Below are 21,136 nucleotides of genomic sequence, written 5' to 3'. Positions count from 1 at the left end.
CTCCACATCAGTGGCTTGGAGGCATGCAAATGGCTACTTGCACCCACAGTGATGATCGCCCCTGCTCCCAGCTGTGACTGCTCTTTGTGTGCCACATCTTGTTATTGAAAAAGGGGATCTTAATGGAAATGCCTGGATTGCAAAGTTTCTGCTGGAGTGCACACATAGAGCAGACTGGATAGAAATGGATTGCGAAGTACAGATGGGAAATAAGCATTTTAATTAATGCTAACTTTTATGTACTTGGAGGACCCACATGCTTGTAGATGTGATTCTATCCCATTTGGTCATGCAGAAGCTAATTCTGATGAATTTGTTAATTTTGCCAAAGAGAATTCATAGCTGCCTCTTTTCACCCTGGTACTTTCTTGCAATTACTGTTGTTTGACAGCTGTTGTTTTCATGCAAATTTCACGATGTGGTGCGTGAGTCTCCGTGAGGTGATAATAACCGTGCAGATCATGCTTAAACAATAGAAATAAAAGCAGATGATACCGTCATATTTCTGAGCTGCAATTCGATTTAAAGTATTTGCCTACTGTGGCCATATAAACCTCACAGGCAATACTGCCCATTTCCCCTTGAGATTAATGATATTCAGAGGATGTAGATGAAAGAAAAACTGCCTTACATGTATTAACTACAACTAGCTGGGATACTGAGTAGACTGTATTCTTGCACTTTATTTAGTCGTTTCACCTAGACAAAATGATTTTATGCCCACTTTACAGACGTGTAAATCCCACCACGCGGATGCAAAGGAGTGGATAAGTTGGCCGTGTGCCACGATATCTGTTATTATATAGCTGGGATGGCTCTCCCAGCCTGCTTTCACTGCAGGACTGCTCCCAGAAGCCCCTCGAACAGAAAAGAGGAGATACTACTCAGCTTAACCAATGCGTGTATTAATTCACTGGACAAAATTAATGTACTCTGCTTGTGGAACTGGATCTAACACAAGGATATCTGAGGCAAAACTGTACAAATGTTAACGGTCAATGTCAGAGATACCTGCTACTATTCTTCTGCCTTTTCATCATGTTAGATGCACTGTGAAGCCACGCTTTACAATTGTTAGCCACATTTAAGTGCTGGAAAGATGTTGGTAATAGGAAATGTAAAATGACTCACTCCTAATGAATAAAAGGATATCAGATTTTTGTGTAGGGTATTAGAGCTTACCCAGTTCAATCTTAACAAAATAATAATGCATAGACAGGGCTGATAAAAGCTCAAAATTAGAGAAGCTCCCTGTAGCTCAAATAGAGGTACAAGCAGAATGAATTAACAAGCGCTGTTTTTTTCTCTCGATGACAGCTGAGTTTCAGTGGAGAACAAGCAATTTCAGTAACAGACGGTACTGCACTTTGAGATCCTTCAGGATGAAAGATAATGTATCTTAGTGTTGTGCATGATGTTAGGCAAAGAGTAGACATCAATAATACTTCATCTATAGATTATTTTTATTTTAATATACAGGAAGCAACAACAGAAGAACAGATATGAAGTCACTGGGAGAGGACTTGTATGTTTATCAGTTGCAATGGGCCATCTTGAAATAACTTAGCTTATTGCAAATGGTGGAAGTGACTTATAATGGTGAAGTACCATAGAAAAGAGAAAATATTTCAGTTTCATGATTACAGACCCCTTGGTTGTAACACAATTTGATTTCAGCATTGTAAACTACTTACTCGAATGTATCACTGCTTCTGAATGATAGGTAAAATTCAATCAAGGCTGCTGATAGCAAATCAACTTATTATTTCAAGAAATATTAGAGTATTGCTACTAAAAATAATTTGCAGTAACTAAAAGCATTAATTGTTCAGCTGCTTAGTGCTATGTTACATGATCAGGTGTGTCCATAGCTATTAGTGTCCATGTACATGCACACATGCACACACACGCACATACAAAGTTTGCTTTCTTTTATATTGCACTTCTCTAATGTGTAGCTAGAGACAGTGTCTTGGATCTGCATTTCGTAAGCAGCCAGCCATCCCTTCCCCATCCAGCTGCCGAGTAGCCTGTCCCTGTTGGTGAAGTCCTGGCTTCCCTTGCCACCCCGCGACTCTTGCTGAGCTGAACCGGCACTTTCAGCTTGGTGAATCAGTGTAGCTGGCACTGAATTAGCAATTCTTCGTATTTCTGGGTGTTCAACTGCACTTCATGAGGTAATTACTTTTGGAAACGCCAGTTCAGCACAGCCAGGGACAAGCAGAAAAAGAGATGTAGACTTTCCCAGCAGGGACAGCTGGGGCTGCTGATTAAGGATGGATGAATCTGTTTGGGAAAACAAATCTGCCTAAGCCCCAGTTCTGCAAAACTTCCATATTAATTCCTGTGTTTGTGAAAATGTTTGTCTCCCTTCCAGGCAGAGGGCTGGGATTTTTTCTGTTTCTTTGCTGTTGCCACCATCCAGTTTTCTTCCAAGAACTATGGTCTGGTGACTGTAAAATGTTGAATTACTTGTCTGGTCACATCCATGCGGAGTCGCTAATGGTGCTGTTCTCTGATAGAATCTTTGGCAACCCCACGCAGCATCTCCTTCAGGAGCAGCAGTAAATGTCATGACACAGAGAATAATGGTATGCAGCAAACCAGCAGAGATATTTAGAAATTGGCAACAGCTTACATTGTTTTCAGCTGCATATCTTTATCAGGGCTGCTATTAGTACATTTTCTCTTAGAAACAATAGTCTTATATTAGATTTCTGAAACCAGAAGGCTGCCCAGATTACTGGGAGAAGGTGACATTAGTGTTGTAAAGAAGAAAAGTAACAAGGAGCAGAAAGGCTGTGTATAAAGTAATCCTATATTGTAGGCAAACTCTGCTTAACAAAGGCACTGTATATGGATTTCAACACCACGTGTGCAGGGTAACTGTTCCTCTGGTGATGGGAAAGGATACTGTCCATTTGCATCAGGTGGTGACTTCAGATTATTAGTACATTTAAACAACTCTTCCACAGTCCTAGAAAGGCTTAGCTGGACTACACGTCTGTCATTTTCCCTCAGAATAAGCCAATAACAAACCAATTAGGCACTAAGAAATCTATTTTTTGGAAAAAAAACCCAAAACCAACCCAACCCCCAAAACCCAGTAGTTGCTAGTGAAGACTGTCTTGGTACAGATCACCGAGATGATTGCTTGTTGGGTGTCATGAAAAGCTCCAGAGCCTGTTCCTGAAAATCTGGGGATAGTTCGCTCATCATCATGTTCAATATTTGGAAATACATGTGCTGTCCCTCGTGCTGATTCCTCACTCGTGTGGGACTGGTATGTTAGTGTTTTCTGATTTCTGATAATGCTCACCACCAGCCTCACAACTTATGAAGCACTTTCATATCACAGTGGGTATAAAGGTGATTACAGAACAGAAGGAAAACAGTGAGCCCAAGCCAAGCAAGAGCAAATACTGTCTCATTAACTGAATGGCACAGTTTGGAATAAATATATAAAGTTGTTATATTTGTAGTGTTGGTATTACTCAAAGACAGTGTAACGGCTTTTATAGTATTGCCTCTGGTTTGAGGGTGCTTAATAATCAGTTACCATGATAAAAACATTTTTAGTCAATGAGCTTCTCTGTCATCTGGGTTTTCCCATCAACTTTGGCAGATGTGGACCTGCTTAGAGCCCATATAACCGTTTTTTGGAGGGATTATGTAGTCCAGACAGATTGCATGTACCGGTGACATGGCTTCTGGAGGTCTCACTAGAAGTTAGTGCCTTTGGAAACTAAATTAAGCAAAACCAAAGCAAAGACAATTATCTTAATGTGCAGAATTATGCTGAATTAGAGCCCTGAGTGAAAGAAGCAGTTCAAATGCCCACTTTAGTGTAAAATCAGAATTATTTCTTTATGTGGAAGGAATAGTGATCGGCTCCTGCCACAGTATTTCCCATGAACACAGGAGATCTCTCTGCTGTTTTTATAAAAGTCTGTTATATGGACATTAAGAGGAAAGGGCATGGATGAACTCAGTTAAAGCCAAAGTCAGAGTCTAACCCATGCCAGTAAGTTTGTCAGGAGCTACAGGTGACACTCTCTGCCTCCAGTGTCTGCTAGTTTATCCGTGCCTTTTTAAACACAGAAATAATTTTTAAGTGCCATGGTAGCGTGCTGGGGCCTTCCCTCCTCTCTCCAGAAACCGAGTGAGAGTGACACTGAAAGCCAGATACACTGAGGAGCACAAGGAGCACATGGGGCTTGGTCCTTCTTTAGTCGCAAGGGAAGAGGTGAGGAGTTTGCACCTACCTCCTCCTCTGCAGGCTTAGTGCTGTAAGTACGTTCAGGACTAAAAATCCTTTTGCTTGCCTAAAATTGCTCATCTACCCTCTTCCCTTTCTTCTGCTCAGGAGACTCAAGAGTTGTTCAATCTTTGCAGCACGAGACACCCACCAAGCTCTTAGGGTGAGAGCTCCTTTCCCCAAACCCTCAGGAGAGTGGCTTGACTCACATTTCCAAACCCTTCTCTTAGTGTGGGGAGGAATATCTTGCCAATGACCTCTGCAGCACAGATATTAGGAAAGCAAGGCGGAAGGGACCGTTTAGAGAATAGGATTAGATTAGCATCTTTCCCCCAAACCCTTGCTGTGCCTTCCATTTTCCAATGAATTTTCTACGTACCAGGTATCATTGGCCACCTGCCGTCATGCTGATGGAGGCAAAGTCACTGCTGATTTCTGCAATAACTAAGCCCTGTGGCAGAAATCCTCCCTGGGTGAACTCAGCCCGTCGTATATAAATAGCTGTGGTTGAGAGCAGCACAGAAACTTGGGCTCTTCTTGCAGAGTGGAGCCAAAATGAGCCTGACTCACCTAATATCCCAGAGGTACAGGATTAAGAAACTTTTCGCCAGCATAGAAAAGGGCACGTTCTAAAACCAAACTGAAACAAAACAAAAAACCTGAACCAAATAACTGGGAATGCTGCAGGGAAAGAAGTCAGCACTGCAGGAGCTGGATGGAGTGAAGCATGAGAGAACTGAAGCATTTGTCACTAGGGGGCAACGTGGTATCAGGTAAGTGGATGGATGCTCCCCTGGAAGACAGTGAAATATGGGGACAAGAGCATGCCACCATATGGAGGAGAGACTTAAAAATAACAAGGCAGACTGGTGAAGCACAGCAGAATGAGAAATTGAGTTTTACTGTCCTTAGTCATCATATTGACTCTGGCTCAGTCAGAGAGGGGAGTGGGAGTTGAAGAGGAGAATGTAGCTGCTGTGATTCGATCAGCGATGCCAACTATGATATAGTCAGACACAAGCTCTTCCTGAATGAAGGAGACGTGATAGAATCATATTCATGATCAAGGTGCAGAAAGGGCGAAAAAATAAACATAATGTACTGACTATCTGAGTTTCAAACAAACCTCTGGATTTGTGACATTTATAGCTTATATCAGAAATGCTGTTAGTCTCTCACAAAACAAGTCCAGAAGCTCTCAGTCCATAAATTTTGAGTTGATTCAAATCTCAGCACAATACACATAGAAAAGTCACCCATTAAATCACTCCATGTCTGTCTAAGAGTGACAGAAAGAAGGGGAGAAACAGCATTTCTGTAACTTCTGATATATATTTTGTTAACAGAAGCCAATATTAAACTACTGAATTTGTGAAATAACGCTGTTTTAAAACCTGTATAAATAAGCTTTTAAACTTGGACCCCGTATTTGACCAACTTTGATCGTAGAATAGATGGAAGATGAATCTGGGATAAAAGACTGCTGAGGGTTAGACTTAAAACAGCATTTAAAAGCTTCTTTACAGAGGAAGTTATTTTTAATCCACCCAGAATGTGAATATATTGGCCTAAGCTGCTTAGTACACATGGATGGATCCCTGGCCCTACAGCAAAGTAACCAAAACGAGCTGGTGTCTTCATCCAGAGCAGATTGGCTGGATCTATACCACAGAGCATCTTTCTTCTCTGTGCCCCATGGGATCCTAACATAAAATAGTTAATTAGTGTGTGAAATTGTTTATGAAATACTGTGAGGATTGTGTTGCAACCTGCCAGAACCCTGTTTTTGTGTATTTGTGTGGTACAGTTGTGTCCATCTGATAATTTGCTGTGAATGTAAAGAGCAGCCCCGTTTTGCCCTCTCTCCTCCTAGACCCTCCCCAGCTCTTCTCCTACCTGCACCACATAGGAGCTGCCTTTGGTGCTCAACTTCATGCTTTCACTGAGCTGATTTAATTTGCTAAGTTTGCAGAATACACACACTTGTTTTGGTGTGTTAATTTTCTGTCAGTTCAGTGAAACAAAAAAACTCATGATGGAGACTGCTGGGCACCAGATCTGGCACAAGCAAACCAGCAGCAGCTGGTAGGAGCAGGATGGCCTGTTCTCTGCCACGGGGAGACATTACACTGTCTCAGCTGTATCACTGAAATGTGCCCTTATTCCACTTTAAATTAATAAATCATTGATATGTAACCTATGTGCACTGAGAAGATCTTGACAATCAGACCTGTCCATTCATTAAAGCTAATTACAGTTCTTGGTATTCAGAATTTGACAAAAACTGTCAATATTTTTTGGTTGTTCCTCCTTTCTCCTCATCCCAAATAATAATAATTTTGAAAAGTTGAAGACAGGTAAAAGGAAATCTGTAGCAAAGATCCTGGAGAGATTTTTAAGTGTTCTGCTTTTCCCAGGGAAAACTAAATATCACCTCTTGGATTTAGTCAGATCTGCATAGTGAAGCTAAATGCAAAATAGTTGTACATCATTGGAAGTAATAGTCAGGATCTAAAACAAGAATGAGGTGTTCTGCAATAAAAACATAACAGTTATTTCTAAGTGGGAGTAAAGTGAATAACTAATTGCCATTCCTGAAATGAGCTTTATTCTCTTGTTTACTACACTGTAAACCAAGAATAATTCCACTGTATTTTACTGTGTTAGTCATGTGAAATATCACTTTCAGTTGTATCACCAACTGAATCAGAATTTGTGCTTCTGCTTTATTACTGGATATGAAGACTTATGAGTTGAAACGGCAATGTGAATCCTTCTGAACAGGCAAAATTGTTTCATTTGGGAGGCCATTCTGGGTCCAATAAAATTGTGGTTGGAACTAATTTTCTCCTTATGTTACATGGGACAAAATTGCTCTTATTGCTGTGCACGTATTTACAGCCTTTGGCACAACGGGATTCAATTATTTTCTGGGATCCAGGTACTTCACTAATACAAATAATTATAGCTGTGGCACGGGGGCTATATTTTGTAGTTGGATGTAATCAAAACCATGAAAGAATTATCATAATTCATAAAATGTACAGTGAAAAGACATCATGAGGCAACATAACTCACTAACATTAATTAAGTCACACTCGTTGGGACCAAAGGTCCGTCTGTCCAGTAACCTCCCTTTGATGGCAGCAGAGAGCCTACGGAAGATTGCGCAAACTGGGCAAACATAAATTCTACTTTCTCCTGATACTCTCCCAGGCATTAAACTTTTACAGGGACTACGTGAACCAGAAATGGTTTTTATGTATTTAAGTAACACCCAATTGATTTCATTCCTGTGGGCTTGTCCATTTATCCTTTGAATCCATGCAGACTTTTAGCACTGGTAGTATCTTCTGACAAGGAGTCTCACATCTTCCCTACGTGTTATGTGGAAAAACACCTTCTTTTGTTTGCTTTTAACTCCCCTTTCATTTGATGCCACCTATTTCCTGTACTAGAAAAGACAGTAAATCGTCAACCCTATTCACCTTCTTCATGTAAGAGATTTTTATGTACCTACAGGTCTTATCCTCCAGAATTGTCTATTTTCCCACACTGAAGAGTTTAGTTAGTACTTCATTTTATGGAAGCCTGACTACAACTGTCCCAGGAAACATCCGTATGCAGAAATTAATTTATAACAGGATAAATTGACCTTGTGTTTCTTTCATTTTAGCCTGAAACATAGGAAAAAACTGCACAAGATTTTTGTGACTTTGAGTATGTTCCAAGTCAATCCTATGAAGTGATCGTCATCTGTTTCAGTGCTTCTCACTTGAGAAGAATATCATTTGAACTCTTCGAATACAGTAAGCAGACATGTGTCATTGTGCTGAGCACTTTCTCAAGGATTTGACAGCTTTTTATTTCATGCATCATTCACCCCTTGCTATAGTAATCACACAAAGTAACATTTCATTAATGCAAAGTTAAAAGCTGATAGGATATTGAGAAATAATATCTGGACCTAGGCATGTTGGTAATGGATTTCATTGCACTGTGCTACCCCAAGCGATGCTCACACCAATGTGACATCTACTTACCGCAAAATAAATAAGAGATTGAACTGGAGATTATTTATTAATTTTCTTTACGGTTGGGAACCCAGACTAAAAAAACCAAGTGAACCCAACTCTAGCGTTGTACAGAAGCTGTAACTCAAATGGTGTGCATCAAAAAAAAGATTATCAGAATATGGACTTTTGCTTTCTTCATACTGGCTATGAAGAGGTACAAGGAGAGACTCCAATGTGAATCTTTTTGAACAGATAACATTTTCTCTCTCCTAGAGGCAGTGCCAGAAATATTGCTGACTTCCACAGTGAGTAGGATTTGCTGTGACATGTGTCACTTACATTACTCAAAAAGTGTAAGCAAGCAATGAAAATCAGAATTAATTTAAATTTGCATCACAGGTGATGTAGAGTATTGACAAAGGGATTTGAATTGCAGCTGGCTGTCAAAATGGCACACTGGTTATACAAACACAAGTGAATCCAGCATCGTATCAGTGTGAGGTTCTTTGCTAATGGTGCTGAAACGGTGATGGCCTGCGAATGGTATTATGGTCTTAATGCTTATACGCACTAGAAGGCACATTTTCGTTAAAGGTATAGAGTTGGCAAAAGGAAGCACTTAAAATTTTATAATTAAAAAATGTTTATTTAAGGTTGCCTATGCAGCATCCTGATGTTACAATTTTTAATGATATCATCATCTTTAATGATATCACCACATAAAGTTTTTTCACTGAATGCTTCCATCTGATAGATTCATTGCAACAGGAAACACAGAGATTTCTATTTGCTGAATTTCAATTATTGCTTACAAAGAATAGAGGAGCATTCCTAAAAGGATTACAAAGACCATTTTTAAAATGGAAAATGATACATAAAACAGTTTAAATGAAACTATTTCACCTAAACATTAAAAAGTATTGTCATGAGGTAAATTTGTATTCCAGATGCACTTGGAAACTGAGGACAACTTTCTAATATCAACATGTGTATTTTAAAGATGTAAAATCCAGTATTATGAAAAAGAAAGGAATTAAAAAAACCCAAACAACTAACCCCAGGTTATGGGTAGGCTTTTTTTCTTAGACACATTATTTAATATAGTTTACATAAGAGTGGATTTCATCTTTTTATTTTGGTAGCTTTTCTAATTCTTGGTTCCTGAGTCCATCTGGGGTTCAAATATATCCAATGACAACATGAATGTGATTTATTTCTGGGCATTAGGGCTTCCTTCACTGGCCAAATATAGTAATCTAGTGCCATCAGCCACAGGTATTTCTAGACATCAGTAGAGAGCTGGCAGATACACCTCAGAACTTGACAGAGACCTGGCAGCTACTGAAGGTCACCTCAGCCAATGGCCTTTAATCTCAGAGTAGGAGTTAATTTAAATGCCTACATACGAAAACATCCTGTGCCGCTTCCAGCTGCTGCAGCAAAAAGAGATGGATCTTTGTGAAGTCCTGTGACATATCTGCCTGCGCTGTACAGATGTCTTGGATATCCCTGGGCATCGTTGGTGGCAGCAGACATCTCTTCTGCCTTCAGTCATAACAGTTAATGGTCTGTGCAGAAGGTCTCTGGAGATCTGCCTTTGGGTGCCTACTTTAAGTGAACTGAATCTCTCTACGGGCTCCAGTGACTATGCTGACCAGATCTTTGTCTGCTGTGAGACAGTAGACAACAGCAGAGATGTAGACATTGACATTTAGTGGGCCTTGGCAGTGCTAGGTTTATGGTTGGTCTTGATGATCTTAAAGGTCTTTTCCAACCTAAATGATTTTATGATTCTATGATTTAGGCACTTAGGCATTTAGGCATATGTAGACATCAACATTGAAACTCAGTCCTACCCTAGATGGTAGTTACTAACTCAATTCAGTGCCCACTGTTCCCACAATAAAAAGCACACTTAAGAAAACTACATGTTATTCAATAGCATTCTTTTTTTTTGGCATTTTAGAAGGTGATTTAACTCTTCAACAAGTCTCCCTTTGTTCAGTCCACCACTGCATTGTAAGAAGCTGAAAGTATTTTTTAACACTATAGATGTACCTTCTTTTAAATTACATTATTTTTATTTCAATCACTCCTGAATGCTTTTTTCATGATTTGGGAATAGACAGTGAAGGAAGAGAGTTGGAGTGGTAAGGAAAGTGAAGAGATGGGTTCTGCTTCAAGCACTTTATCTACATGGACTGTGATTAAGTAAAATAGCTCAACTCTTAATAAAAATCCATCATAAGGATTGTGTTTATCTTTAAGTCTTGGTAGTCTATAAGCAATCTTAACATCAGGTGTATGCTACAAAGGCTGTCATGAATAAGGACAACTTTTAAGAATGGTATTTCCGAACTGCGGTCACAAAATGGATAACTGCTGGTGATGGCAGGATATCTGAAATTTAATACAAGATAGAATAAGGGCAGTTGACTCAGAAAATACGCTCCAATGTACAAGTCTGGCACCAGTGTTAGAAACATGTATTTATTCTCTGGGTGAAGCTAAGCACAAATTGTAAGTGCTGAGCCTAGTGCAAGGACCACTTTGCATGACGTTTCACTGTAGTCTTTGACAGCTTTGTGAACAGGAAAATCCAGCTGGGTGGAAAGGAATACACTAACCGTAAAATGTAATGGACATGGAAAATAAGAGAGCTGCTCTTGCAGCTATGGTTTGGGGAAAGAGAAGTGAGAAGCAGTTTTCTAACCCTTTGGGTTTGTTAAGAAACACATGAAAAGCAATTCCAATTTTAACAACAAAGTAGCCAGACAGACTTTAGGATAAAGCATCCCTGGAGGAGGAGAAAGAAGAAAGGAAAATCTCCTAAATTCATTGAGAAGCTGGACCAATCAAGGAGAGTATATTGTCAAACACAAGCTTGATAATTATTCTATAATTTTGCAACTTTGTGTCTCATTTTAATGTAATATTTTAACCTTTTCCTTAATAGAGTAAACCAAATGTGTTCTCTTTCTTTAATCTTGTTTTATAGAAAGTGTGATTGTTGAGTAATCTGACTCAGTAAAGAACTCCATTCCTTTGGACATAGTGGCTCTCTGAATAGCAGGAAATGGCATGATCGGGGAAGGTCTAGCAACCAACATCAGTAGTAGATTCCTGGAAAGTAGATACTGGTCAGTGGTTATTTTAAAGTCTAGTGACACCAGGATATGGAGAAGAGGTCTTCCAAAGTGTTTGTGACAAGCAGTAGGAGTGGTGGCAAGGTGACTTCTGACATTGTGAAAGACTGTCCATGCATGTGAGACAAGGAGCGGTTACAGCTCTGCAAGTCCCTGCAGAGTGAATGGACTGCAAAGTGGTTTCTTGAGATGCCTGATCTTCCTAGAACTCGTGGTAAAATCGGGTTTGCTACATCTTTGAGAAACGGTTTGAGGCTTGCCTATTTCTGTACGAACACCTTTTTGTGTTGTATCCTGTGATCCAGACAGTTAACATTATTGCCGGTAGCCTAAAAAGGGAAATATTGAACACACCTTAGCTTCCTTATGATTTGCTTTTACTATCAACTTCCTGACATCATTACTTTTTTCCCTACCCTTTCTTCCCTTGCTTAACAAGAAAAAACATTTAAGTTGCAGTCCTCCTGGTGATTCAACACTAGGTTTTTCAAAGCATAAAGTGTCATCATGTCCCCTGGGCAATGCAGGTTACCAAGGTCTATTGCTCTGACTGATGTAATTAGAGATTTTTCTTCCAGGTGTTGTGTATGATCACTGAAATTTTTGCAAGTCTTCAGCTGAGTGCAAGGGAAACCTCCAGGAAAATGGCAAACTAAGAAGTTTAAATTATTCAGTCATGCTTAAAAGTCTTTACTTATTTTAATAAGGGCAAGAAAAATACATATGCTGTTGAAACTGAAAACTGAGGGTCAATATGCTTTCATTGAAAAGCTTTCACTGAAGAGCAATGTTTATTATAACTTATAACTTATAACTTATTAAGCTTTCTGACTGATGCTGTGCAATACACAATGAAACAAACTCAGCCCAGAGGAGCTCTTCCAGTCATAGTAACAAAGATCAGATAAGGACGTAACTATGGCTGCAGACAGTGATAATTCACAATGTTGATATGGAGATGAAAACAAAAAGCTTTATTGTTGACCTAGCTAACACAATATTCATCCCTAGGGACAGTAGAGAAAGCTTTGAGTAGCCCTTTATCTGCGACTGAGGAAGGCATAAGTAGAGGTGAGAAGCTCGTTCCTTCATGAATTGAATTTAGGTAGGGGAAAGATGAGCAATCTTCTGGTCTCTTACACTATAGCTTGCTATGGGGCAAGGTTTTGGTAAGGCTCTGTGGAAAAGTGGATTTGGGAGGGAATTATATCAATCTATCTCCAGTGTACTGAAGGTGGTCCTCTTAGGCAATGGAGGACATAAACTAGAGGGGAATGAAAGGAGGAAATGAGAGGAAGTGGTGCAGGTAGCATCCAGCTATTACTTGGGAAGTGAACACATTTCCTTCCATACTTTGTATGGTATAAACCATAAACTCATCTTTACAAATACTGTCTTGAGTTAATGAAGTTGTATATGAAACTTTTTGTTCATGGCAAGAGGCAACTGATAATTGTCATTGGCTTGTTGCTATCACCTACTCCTTCCTTTTGGGGTATACGTGCATTCTTACTTCCTTAAAATTGTAGTTACATCTTCCTTTTCATCTGTGTTACTTTGTTTGATCTTCTTGACCTCTTGCAAGTATTTCAGAGGACTCTTTCCGTTAGTTGTGTCTGCTGCGTCTTCCATTTTTACAATGTCTTTCTGAAAAAATAACCCTGTGTTTTACTGAAATTAATGGTACATTATCTCCAGTACAATAATGACAGCAGCATGACAACTTGTAAATTAATAGTAAAATAGATCATCACCCTTTCACACACATTTTTGAGATATTTTGCAACATTATTTCTTTGTACAATATAAAGTCAGGAATGTGTTAAATGGCAGCATAATTTATTGTTGTTTACCAGATACAGGATATTTTATTAAGGTTCACAAGCCTTCTATATCTTGTCATATATGTGAGGAACACTTGATAAACCCTTTTGGAAAGTGTCACAGATGCAAACAGCCGGTAATAGAGCCAAGATTGCTGCTTCTGGGCACGTTTCTTAAACCCAGATGTTGATGGCTCTCCTATACAATTTTCTTTGCAAGTTTTCTTTTGTAGGCCTGTTTCTGCATCTTGTACAAGAAGTATTCCCCCATGCTTTGTTTTATTCAATTATTTTACTATAAGGATCTTAGTAGTAGTAGTAGTACTTCACTGTTTTATGCCAGTGCTCAGAGATTTCAATCAGAGCTGGACTTTATGATACAATGCGTTATAAATGCTGTGTGCAATTTACTATGGGCTGTAAAAAGCTTATTTGCTAAGGAGCTCATGATGTAGAGGTGAATAAATGTCACAAGGCTCTTGTAGCCACTTACTCCACTGGAATTAAATTTACTACGATTGCGTGGAAAGCAGTGTCCTTCCTCCAACTCGAAATAAAACATTTTTCTTTATTTTTTTCTATCACACAGTATGAGCAAACAATAATAAGTTATTCTGATCTCTTTGCCTCCCTTCATTAGGAAATTGAATGTTTACCATTAAGGTAATATTCATTCTTGAGTTCTTGGACTGTTTTGCAAGTCCTCTAATTTAGTTGTGGTAGAATAACACACTGGCAGTCAGCAAATGGTTCACCCTTGTCAAATACGAAACTATAACATCAGTAGGATGTGGGTAAAAAGTTGAAATTCTTCCAAGATTTTTCTCTCCAGTTATAATCCCAAAATGAAGTTCCAGGATTACAGCTGGGTATTCTTTGGCTTTTAGATAGAAGACAGGAGGGAGACTGCAGGATCCCAGCACTGCAGTTAGGTTGATCTAGAGCACTCATGGCTTATCACTTATGACTTAGAAGATCTACACTTCAGATACACTATCAATACCTATGCTGGTCATCCAAACCCTGTTACAATGGAGAATATGGCCAGCTCTGCTGTTGCAAGGATAGACTATTAAGGTTAAATTTAAATTGCCAGGATTAGGAGTGCTTCCCCACACTCATGTTCAGATAAGGACCCTAACCTCATCCTCATTTCACTCTGAGTCACGGACTAGCCTTTGCACATCCATGTCTCCATGAGATGGGAACCCTGGCTCTCAGGTTGGAAGGGATTTCAGCTGCACAGACTTTCTAGATGTCCATCTCTAACATGTTGGGGTTTGTTTATTTGGGTTTTTTTTCTGAATGTGCTGGAGCTTTACAAAGCTTTACGTTTTGAAATTTGATCCAAATTTGGATTGGTGTTAATGAGGGCACCAAAAGACACATTTCAGCATGCAGAGAGATGAGTGAGGGTAATGAAGGGTGGTGGCAGTCTGAGTAGCTGTCATGTCACACCAAAATCAAAGCTCTTGCTTCAAAAAATAGTAGCAACAACTTTATGAGAAGAAAAAGTCACTCCTATTGAACATGTTCTAATTTTTCCTATCCCCTATCCAGCCATAGACAATTACTTTTCACTAAAAATTATGAAACGGTGGCCATAGTTGGATGATTCATCAGTGACATTTCCAAGATACGCATCTTCCTGAATAATACCAGAAATAAATCTTCCAGTATCATATTCATACGCTTCTTGCTCACAGTAAAAAACCAAAAGATTAACCAGATACCAGTTAATTGGTGCTTCGTGGATCTCTGTATGAGCTGAACAAGCAGTGTTTTACAAGAGTCAGAAACTGTTTTCTCTACTGTAATAATGTCTCTAACTACTTCAACAATTAAAATCATTGTAGGGATTGTGTGAAGTGTATTTATTACCGTTGTTAATTGGAATGCATGAATCAAAAGAAGAAAGCTGTTATCTTGTGAGCTGAACCTGACTTCTCTGAGTACAGTGAGATTTATCTTGCAAGGGAAAATGTTGTATAAATTCAGACACTTCTCTCCAGTATTTACTATTTGTGTCACACTAACATTGTCCTATGATTATTTTTAAGATTTGCTAGGCTCTGCTTTACTTTGTGGCTCAACTGCTGTCATAAATTCACCCAAATGCTCTCCCAGAGGATAAATTCAAGGAACTCTGACATATTCTAGTGTCTCTTGTGTCTCCTCTGCCAATTAAACCTGGTCTCATTATGACAATTAACTCTGTAGCTCAAAAGGAAGTCTACTAAAAAGCACTAATGTGGCAACCCTATCTGTGAGGTTAGGAAAGGGCAAGAAGGGGAACAAGAGAATTCAATGAATGAGCTGCATACCAGGAGATGAGACTATGATGATCTCCAGTGGACAGCCTGGTCACTGTCTGGAGTCAGCATCAGGCATGGTCAAGTCCTGGTTGCTGTTACCTGTAAACTGGCCTTTTGTATCTTGACGCTTGCAGGTATGTGTCACCAGCATCCATGAGTGGACTCATTATCCTCTGGAGAACCCCTAAACATGAAAGCACCAGTATAGTCCATCACGAAGCTCTTGAGCTACTAGGAGACAAAGCAAGAGAAAATATTTATTTAGAAGCCATTCCTGGGAGCAGAGCACATTAGACATAGGTCACTGACAGAGCACTGAGGGACAGGCTGTTTCCTTTACCTGAGTCATGAACACTTCAATACTACCAGGGTGCATCGGTTGTGTGATGGCTTCTTTCTTGAGGAGCTGGTGGGATTCCTCAAGGAAGGAATGTTCCTTTGTGTCTCAAGTAGTTATTCCCATTTTTGGCCTTGCTTAGAGGAAAATAAAATGAGTAGGTAAAGATTAGATATGGTTTTCTTTAAAATTCTTTTTTGATAGTGCATATGAAGATAGAATAGAATTTTGTAACTGTTTGTTGGAACAGCTGAGAATTCATTTTAGTCATGCATTTTTCTAGATTGTATCTTCTGTTGTAGTTTCTTCTGCTTTATAATTGCAGTGCTGTTTTTTATAAGTGCATAAAAATAAAGTGTTATTGTCATGTTCCCTTGAGTAACTTAATGACTACATTTTTGAGGTAACTGACTACTGTAATTATGTAATACATATTCTGTGTACAGGAAGCTTTATGCATATAACTTTAAAATACACGGTAGGCGTTGAGTTACACTTTATTATTTTTTTCCTTAGTAAGATGTGACTTTTCCACTATTTTGAATACTTGTGGTGAAGAACATGATAGAAAAAATAAACATGCCAATGTATTCTTAGTTTAGATTTGTTTGTTTGTTTTTTCCCTTGGGCTTTTTAAAATCTGGAACTGATATACAGTATTTTGTAAACATGTCTCAATTTTTTTTTTTTTTAATTTGCATTGTTGTGATGCAAGTATGCTCACTTTTTAAGAAAAAAAGCCTTTGAGATTACCAGGACCTAAACTGAAATGTAAGCTTAATATTAATGAAATATTGATAGAAACAAAAGCTACAGAGATTTTAAATCCACTTTTTCACTTCAATAAGTTAATGAAGAAACGTACTTCTATCAGTTTAAATCAGCTACTTGCAATATATTTCAACAATTCAACAAAAACTTGAAGCTTGGATGTAATGGTAAACAGTAAATCCAATTGGCAGTTTGTACCACATTCAGATTAGAAGCTTGGTCTACCTTTTACTTTGAGTCATTTTACGCTGTTGATAAATGGACTCCAGAAGTATATGTCAACTTTCCCACAAAAACAATAAATATTTTACTGCCAAAAAACTTCCAGACTTTTTCCAGTGGCCAAATGATCTCAGCTGCTTCTTACCCTGCTGTCAAAGTCTTCACTTTTTGTTTCATATTTCTCTAATTCCAGAAAGAATATATTGACTATGTTAATGTGCCAGTACTGTATTCACAGATTGGATTAATGGGCCTGGGGTTGAGAAGGTGAGAACACATTGTTCTGTAAATCTAGACATATTTCTTTATAAATAAGCACTAACGCAGGATGCAGACTAATGGGCCCCACCCCCTGTTCTGGACTGCTATGCTCATTGCAGCATCTAGCCAAAGCTATGGGTGCAGATGGATGACAGATTTTCACTCTGTAAAGCAGAACAGGTCTAGATCTGCCATCTAGACAAAGAAACTTCTCTGTGGCATGCAGGTGGGATAGAGGGTGGGACAGTGAAAGCAGCTGAAGAAGGTGAGGCTTTTAACAGGGTTCTGCTAGATGGACTGCTGTGCTTCACTAGCCTGTCATCACTGCTCATCATACAACTGGTCGCTGTCATCTTTTGATCCCATATATGTGACCAACACAAGATCTAACATATAAGAAATGGTCAGCTATATGGAGCAATAACCCTTGGGTAAATAAAGCTTTGTTTTCTGGAGTGCTCCCCTAGAATAGGGCTGGAGGCTTTATAATTTTCTCCATGTTAAAATGGTTGCAACTAATTGGTCTAGTTATAATTCATAGACCTTCAAAGCAGTATGAAAGATACTGGTTACAATATAAGACCTCTTGTTGTCTCCAGACATATGCTGCTGCCTGTGTTGGGTTCCATGATGCATCCCCTTCCGCATTGTCAGGTACAGTTGTAACCAGAGAGCCACAGAGCTTTCTGTCACTCTAGGTAGAAATATAAACAATTGGACAAAAGATGGGGAGGTTAATACAGTTGGCTATCCCACATCCCTAAGGAAAAGCGTAGGCAAATATTATGCATGTAGAAGGTTAGAATTAATTATTAAATCCTTCTCTGATTTGCATGTTCAGGAAGAACATCAACAATCATTTTCCACTATCATTTCCAGATGTCCTTTTGTTCCTAGATATAAAGTGAGCAGGCTGGAGCTGGGGCTAGTCAGATACCACCAGGTCTGCTCAACTTCTTGCACAGCTCCACAAGCTGACCAGGCAGAGGTGACCAAAACAGCAAGATGTTGCCACTAGTTATTATTTCAATGAGCATTGTAGCTATTGAAGTTGTTGTTGGATTTATTGGAAATGGATTTATTACAGCTGTTAATATCATTAGCTGGATCAAAAGCAAAAAAATTTCTTCCGCTGATATGATCCTGATTTTTCTGAGCACATCAAGATTTGTCTTGCAGGTGACCATACTGGTGAACATTCATAGTCTCTACTTCGCAGATGTGTTTAAGTTGGCTTCCGTGTACAAAGTTTTTGCAGCTCTATGGATGTTTGTAAACCACGCAAGTTTGTGGTTCAGTACCTGGCTCTATGTACTCTACTGTGTAAAAATACTCAATGTCACCCAATGGCTGTTGCTGCAAATCAAGCTCAGAATAGCTGGGATGGTCCCATGGCTTCTTCTAGGATCGCTGGTGATGTCTTCTGTGACTTCTCTTCCTTTACTATGGAATACACCCAGCACTTACCTCTGCAGCTCAACAGGGAACTGTAGAGAAAATAGCACAGCACGTATCACTGACTGGGATAGTTCCTATCTCTACCTGCTTCTTTACTTTATAGGTTGCTGTTTTCCTCTAGTACTATCTGTGGTAACCTCAGCTCTATTAATTACTTCTCTATGGAAACACACAAAGAAGATGCAGTGTTATGTAGATACTTTCAGGGATCCTTTGATAGATGTTCACCTAACTGCCATTAAATCCATTATTTCTTTCTTGATCCTGTATCTTTCCAGTTTTGTAGCTCAAATTCTGTTGATACTGTCAACTTCTCAAAGTAAAGATGTTGTGGAAGTTGCAGTATCCTTAGTTGTAGCTGAGGCATATCCTTCCATACACTCTGTTATCCTGATCATAGTCAATTCAAAACTGAAATTGGCATTTAGAATCCTTTGCCAGCATTTTAAGTGCCATTTGGAAAATATGACTTATTGATCATATTTGATAGCTTGAGAGAAACACTTTCCAGTAACAGATCTGCAATCAAGACTTTTATGCATGTATTGTTTCACCGTCTTTTTTCTTAGCCAGTAACTTTCATCTTTCAGAGATTTCTGTGATTAAACCTCCTTAACGTTTCAGAACATCTGAAACAACGTGTATTTTTGCCTTTTTTTCTACACCACTCTTGCTCCCTCAATCTTATTTAATAAAGAGTGAGAATAAGAATGCACTGAAAGGAAACAATGCACTTAAATAATAAATCAAGTACAGGATGCTTTGTGATTTCAGATTCTCAGTTTAAGACTGACAGTTTTATGATACGTTTGAATTGAAGAAAATGGGGCTAAAACAGAGACAAAATTTACAGAGCTCACAAATATCAGTTCTTTGTTAAAGAATTTTTTACCTGAGAAGCTTAAAATTGGATTAAACATGTTGTACAAGCCATAGCTGACAATACAAACAGAATATGCTTCTAAACATGAAAAACTAGCTAAAAGATAACCTGAGGGAAAATTAAGATTTGGAAACTTACAGCCAATTAATGTAATCGAATTACACTCTGAATCAGGTTTATTTGTGTTAGGATTCTAGTATGTATATAGCAATTCAGTGGTTACATACCTCTTTAAAACAGATCCTTTTGTTCAAAACATATTTTATGCTCATTCATTTGGTTTTCTTGAAAATGGATTACTAAGGTGATAATTACAATGTAAACTGATGTAGGTACATAGATCTACCTGTCCACTATAGAAAATCTCCTTGTTGAGTTGACCGTTCTGACCACAAATTTGCCTTTTTACATGATTTGCTGTTGCTTTGAGTAGTTGTGAGTTGTTTCTAAGGCTGTTCTCTTTTAATATTCACATGAGGTTGATGAAATATGTTCAACAAATCCTGTCGTGTTTTATCAAATAATGTGTTAGATGATTCTACTCTGAAGTTCTCAGCTCAGCTCAAGTATTTTTATGCTGTATATCCTCTCCGCAGGAATTTAGATAATGCTAGATTATAAATCACTATGGTGAGAGTTTCAGTCCCATCTACAAAACTAACGAGCAGGGTGATTCACTTAGTCTTGGAGTGTATCAGCTTCAGTGTTTGAAACATTGGAGTAATACCTTTATAAAATGCTTTGAAATCACTATTTAACAATATTAGATAAAGGGTGAATATAACATTTTTAACTGATATCTTAAAATATTTTTTACAGTGAAATACATGTTAATAGGAGGCGTAAATGAATGCACTGTGTAATATGAAGTGATATGATTATTAGCATGTGTAAACAGTAGAGTCAAACTGCGTAGCAGGAGAGGAGGATGATTAAACTCATAAACACAGCACAGTGTTGGAGGCACAGTACAACATACTGTAAAACTAAGGCTACCGTAATGCCCAGTGCTGTGCAGGCTGCATCAGGAGAGACTCCAAAGTCCCTCGAGAGCCCTGCCTGTGTAGTTCTGCAGGGAAGCAGATGGGAACCGCTGTGCTCACGCTGCAGCATCACCCTGCTCTACAGCTGCATGCCCTGCCAACGTGGACCAAGATTAGAAGAGTGATAGCTCTTTTGGTCCTTTTTCCAGCTGGCAACATCATGGAAAAAAAAGCCTCTTGAAAGACATGAGGGATTCTTTGGCGTTTTTTTTTTTTTTTTTTTTTTTGGGGGGGGTGGTATTGGTAATGGTGTTCGGTTTCTTTTAACCTGATCAGGAAGGTCTGATAAAATTCATTTCCCCAATGAGCTCATTTCTCTTTAGGTATTTCCAAACCCATTTCTGGTGGCAGTCTGAAGGAAAGGGATCAGAGCCAAGTATGAAAATAACGACCCCTGCTCAGCTTTTTCACTGCCTCCTCACCTTCAGGAGGGGGAGATCTGAAGCAGGAGCAATGATTAATAAAATATCCTTCAGTGCTTCCAGGGGAGAGGAGGACAAAGCTCAAGCACTTGATGTCTTTGTATTGTATTGATGAAAGTTTTGTTACACACCGCATAGAGTGAGATAGATGGGTACATAAATTAGAATTTTAAATGACTGA

General features: G+C 38.8%; 1 protein-coding gene across 1 annotated transcript; it reads left to right on the top strand.

Annotated features, from left to right (window-relative positions):
• Positions 1 to 18,154: 18,154 nt before the first annotated feature.
• On the top strand, positions 18,155 to 19,084 carry LOC127027218 (taste receptor type 2 member 40-like). The gene has a single exon (XM_050912809.1). The coding sequence runs from the start codon at positions 18,155 to 18,157 to the stop codon at positions 19,082 to 19,084; it is 930 nt and encodes a 309-aa protein (XP_050768766.1).
• Positions 19,085 to 21,136: the final 2,052 nt, after the last annotated feature.

The sequence above is a fragment of the Gymnogyps californianus genome, chromosome 1 (assembly GCF_018139145.2).
Source record: "Gymnogyps californianus isolate 813 chromosome 1, ASM1813914v2, whole genome shotgun sequence".
NCBI lineage: Eukaryota > Metazoa > Chordata > Aves > Accipitriformes > Cathartidae > Gymnogyps > Gymnogyps californianus.
Note: the sequence above shows the minus strand (reverse complement) of the source record. Positions and strands in the feature narration are given on the sequence as shown.

Bases quoted from the DNA above. Each gene is read 5' to 3' on its own strand.
- LOC127027218 (XM_050912809.1), top strand. From the start codon at position 18,155: ATGTTGCCACTAGTTATTATTTCAATGAGCATTGTAGCTATTGAAGTT.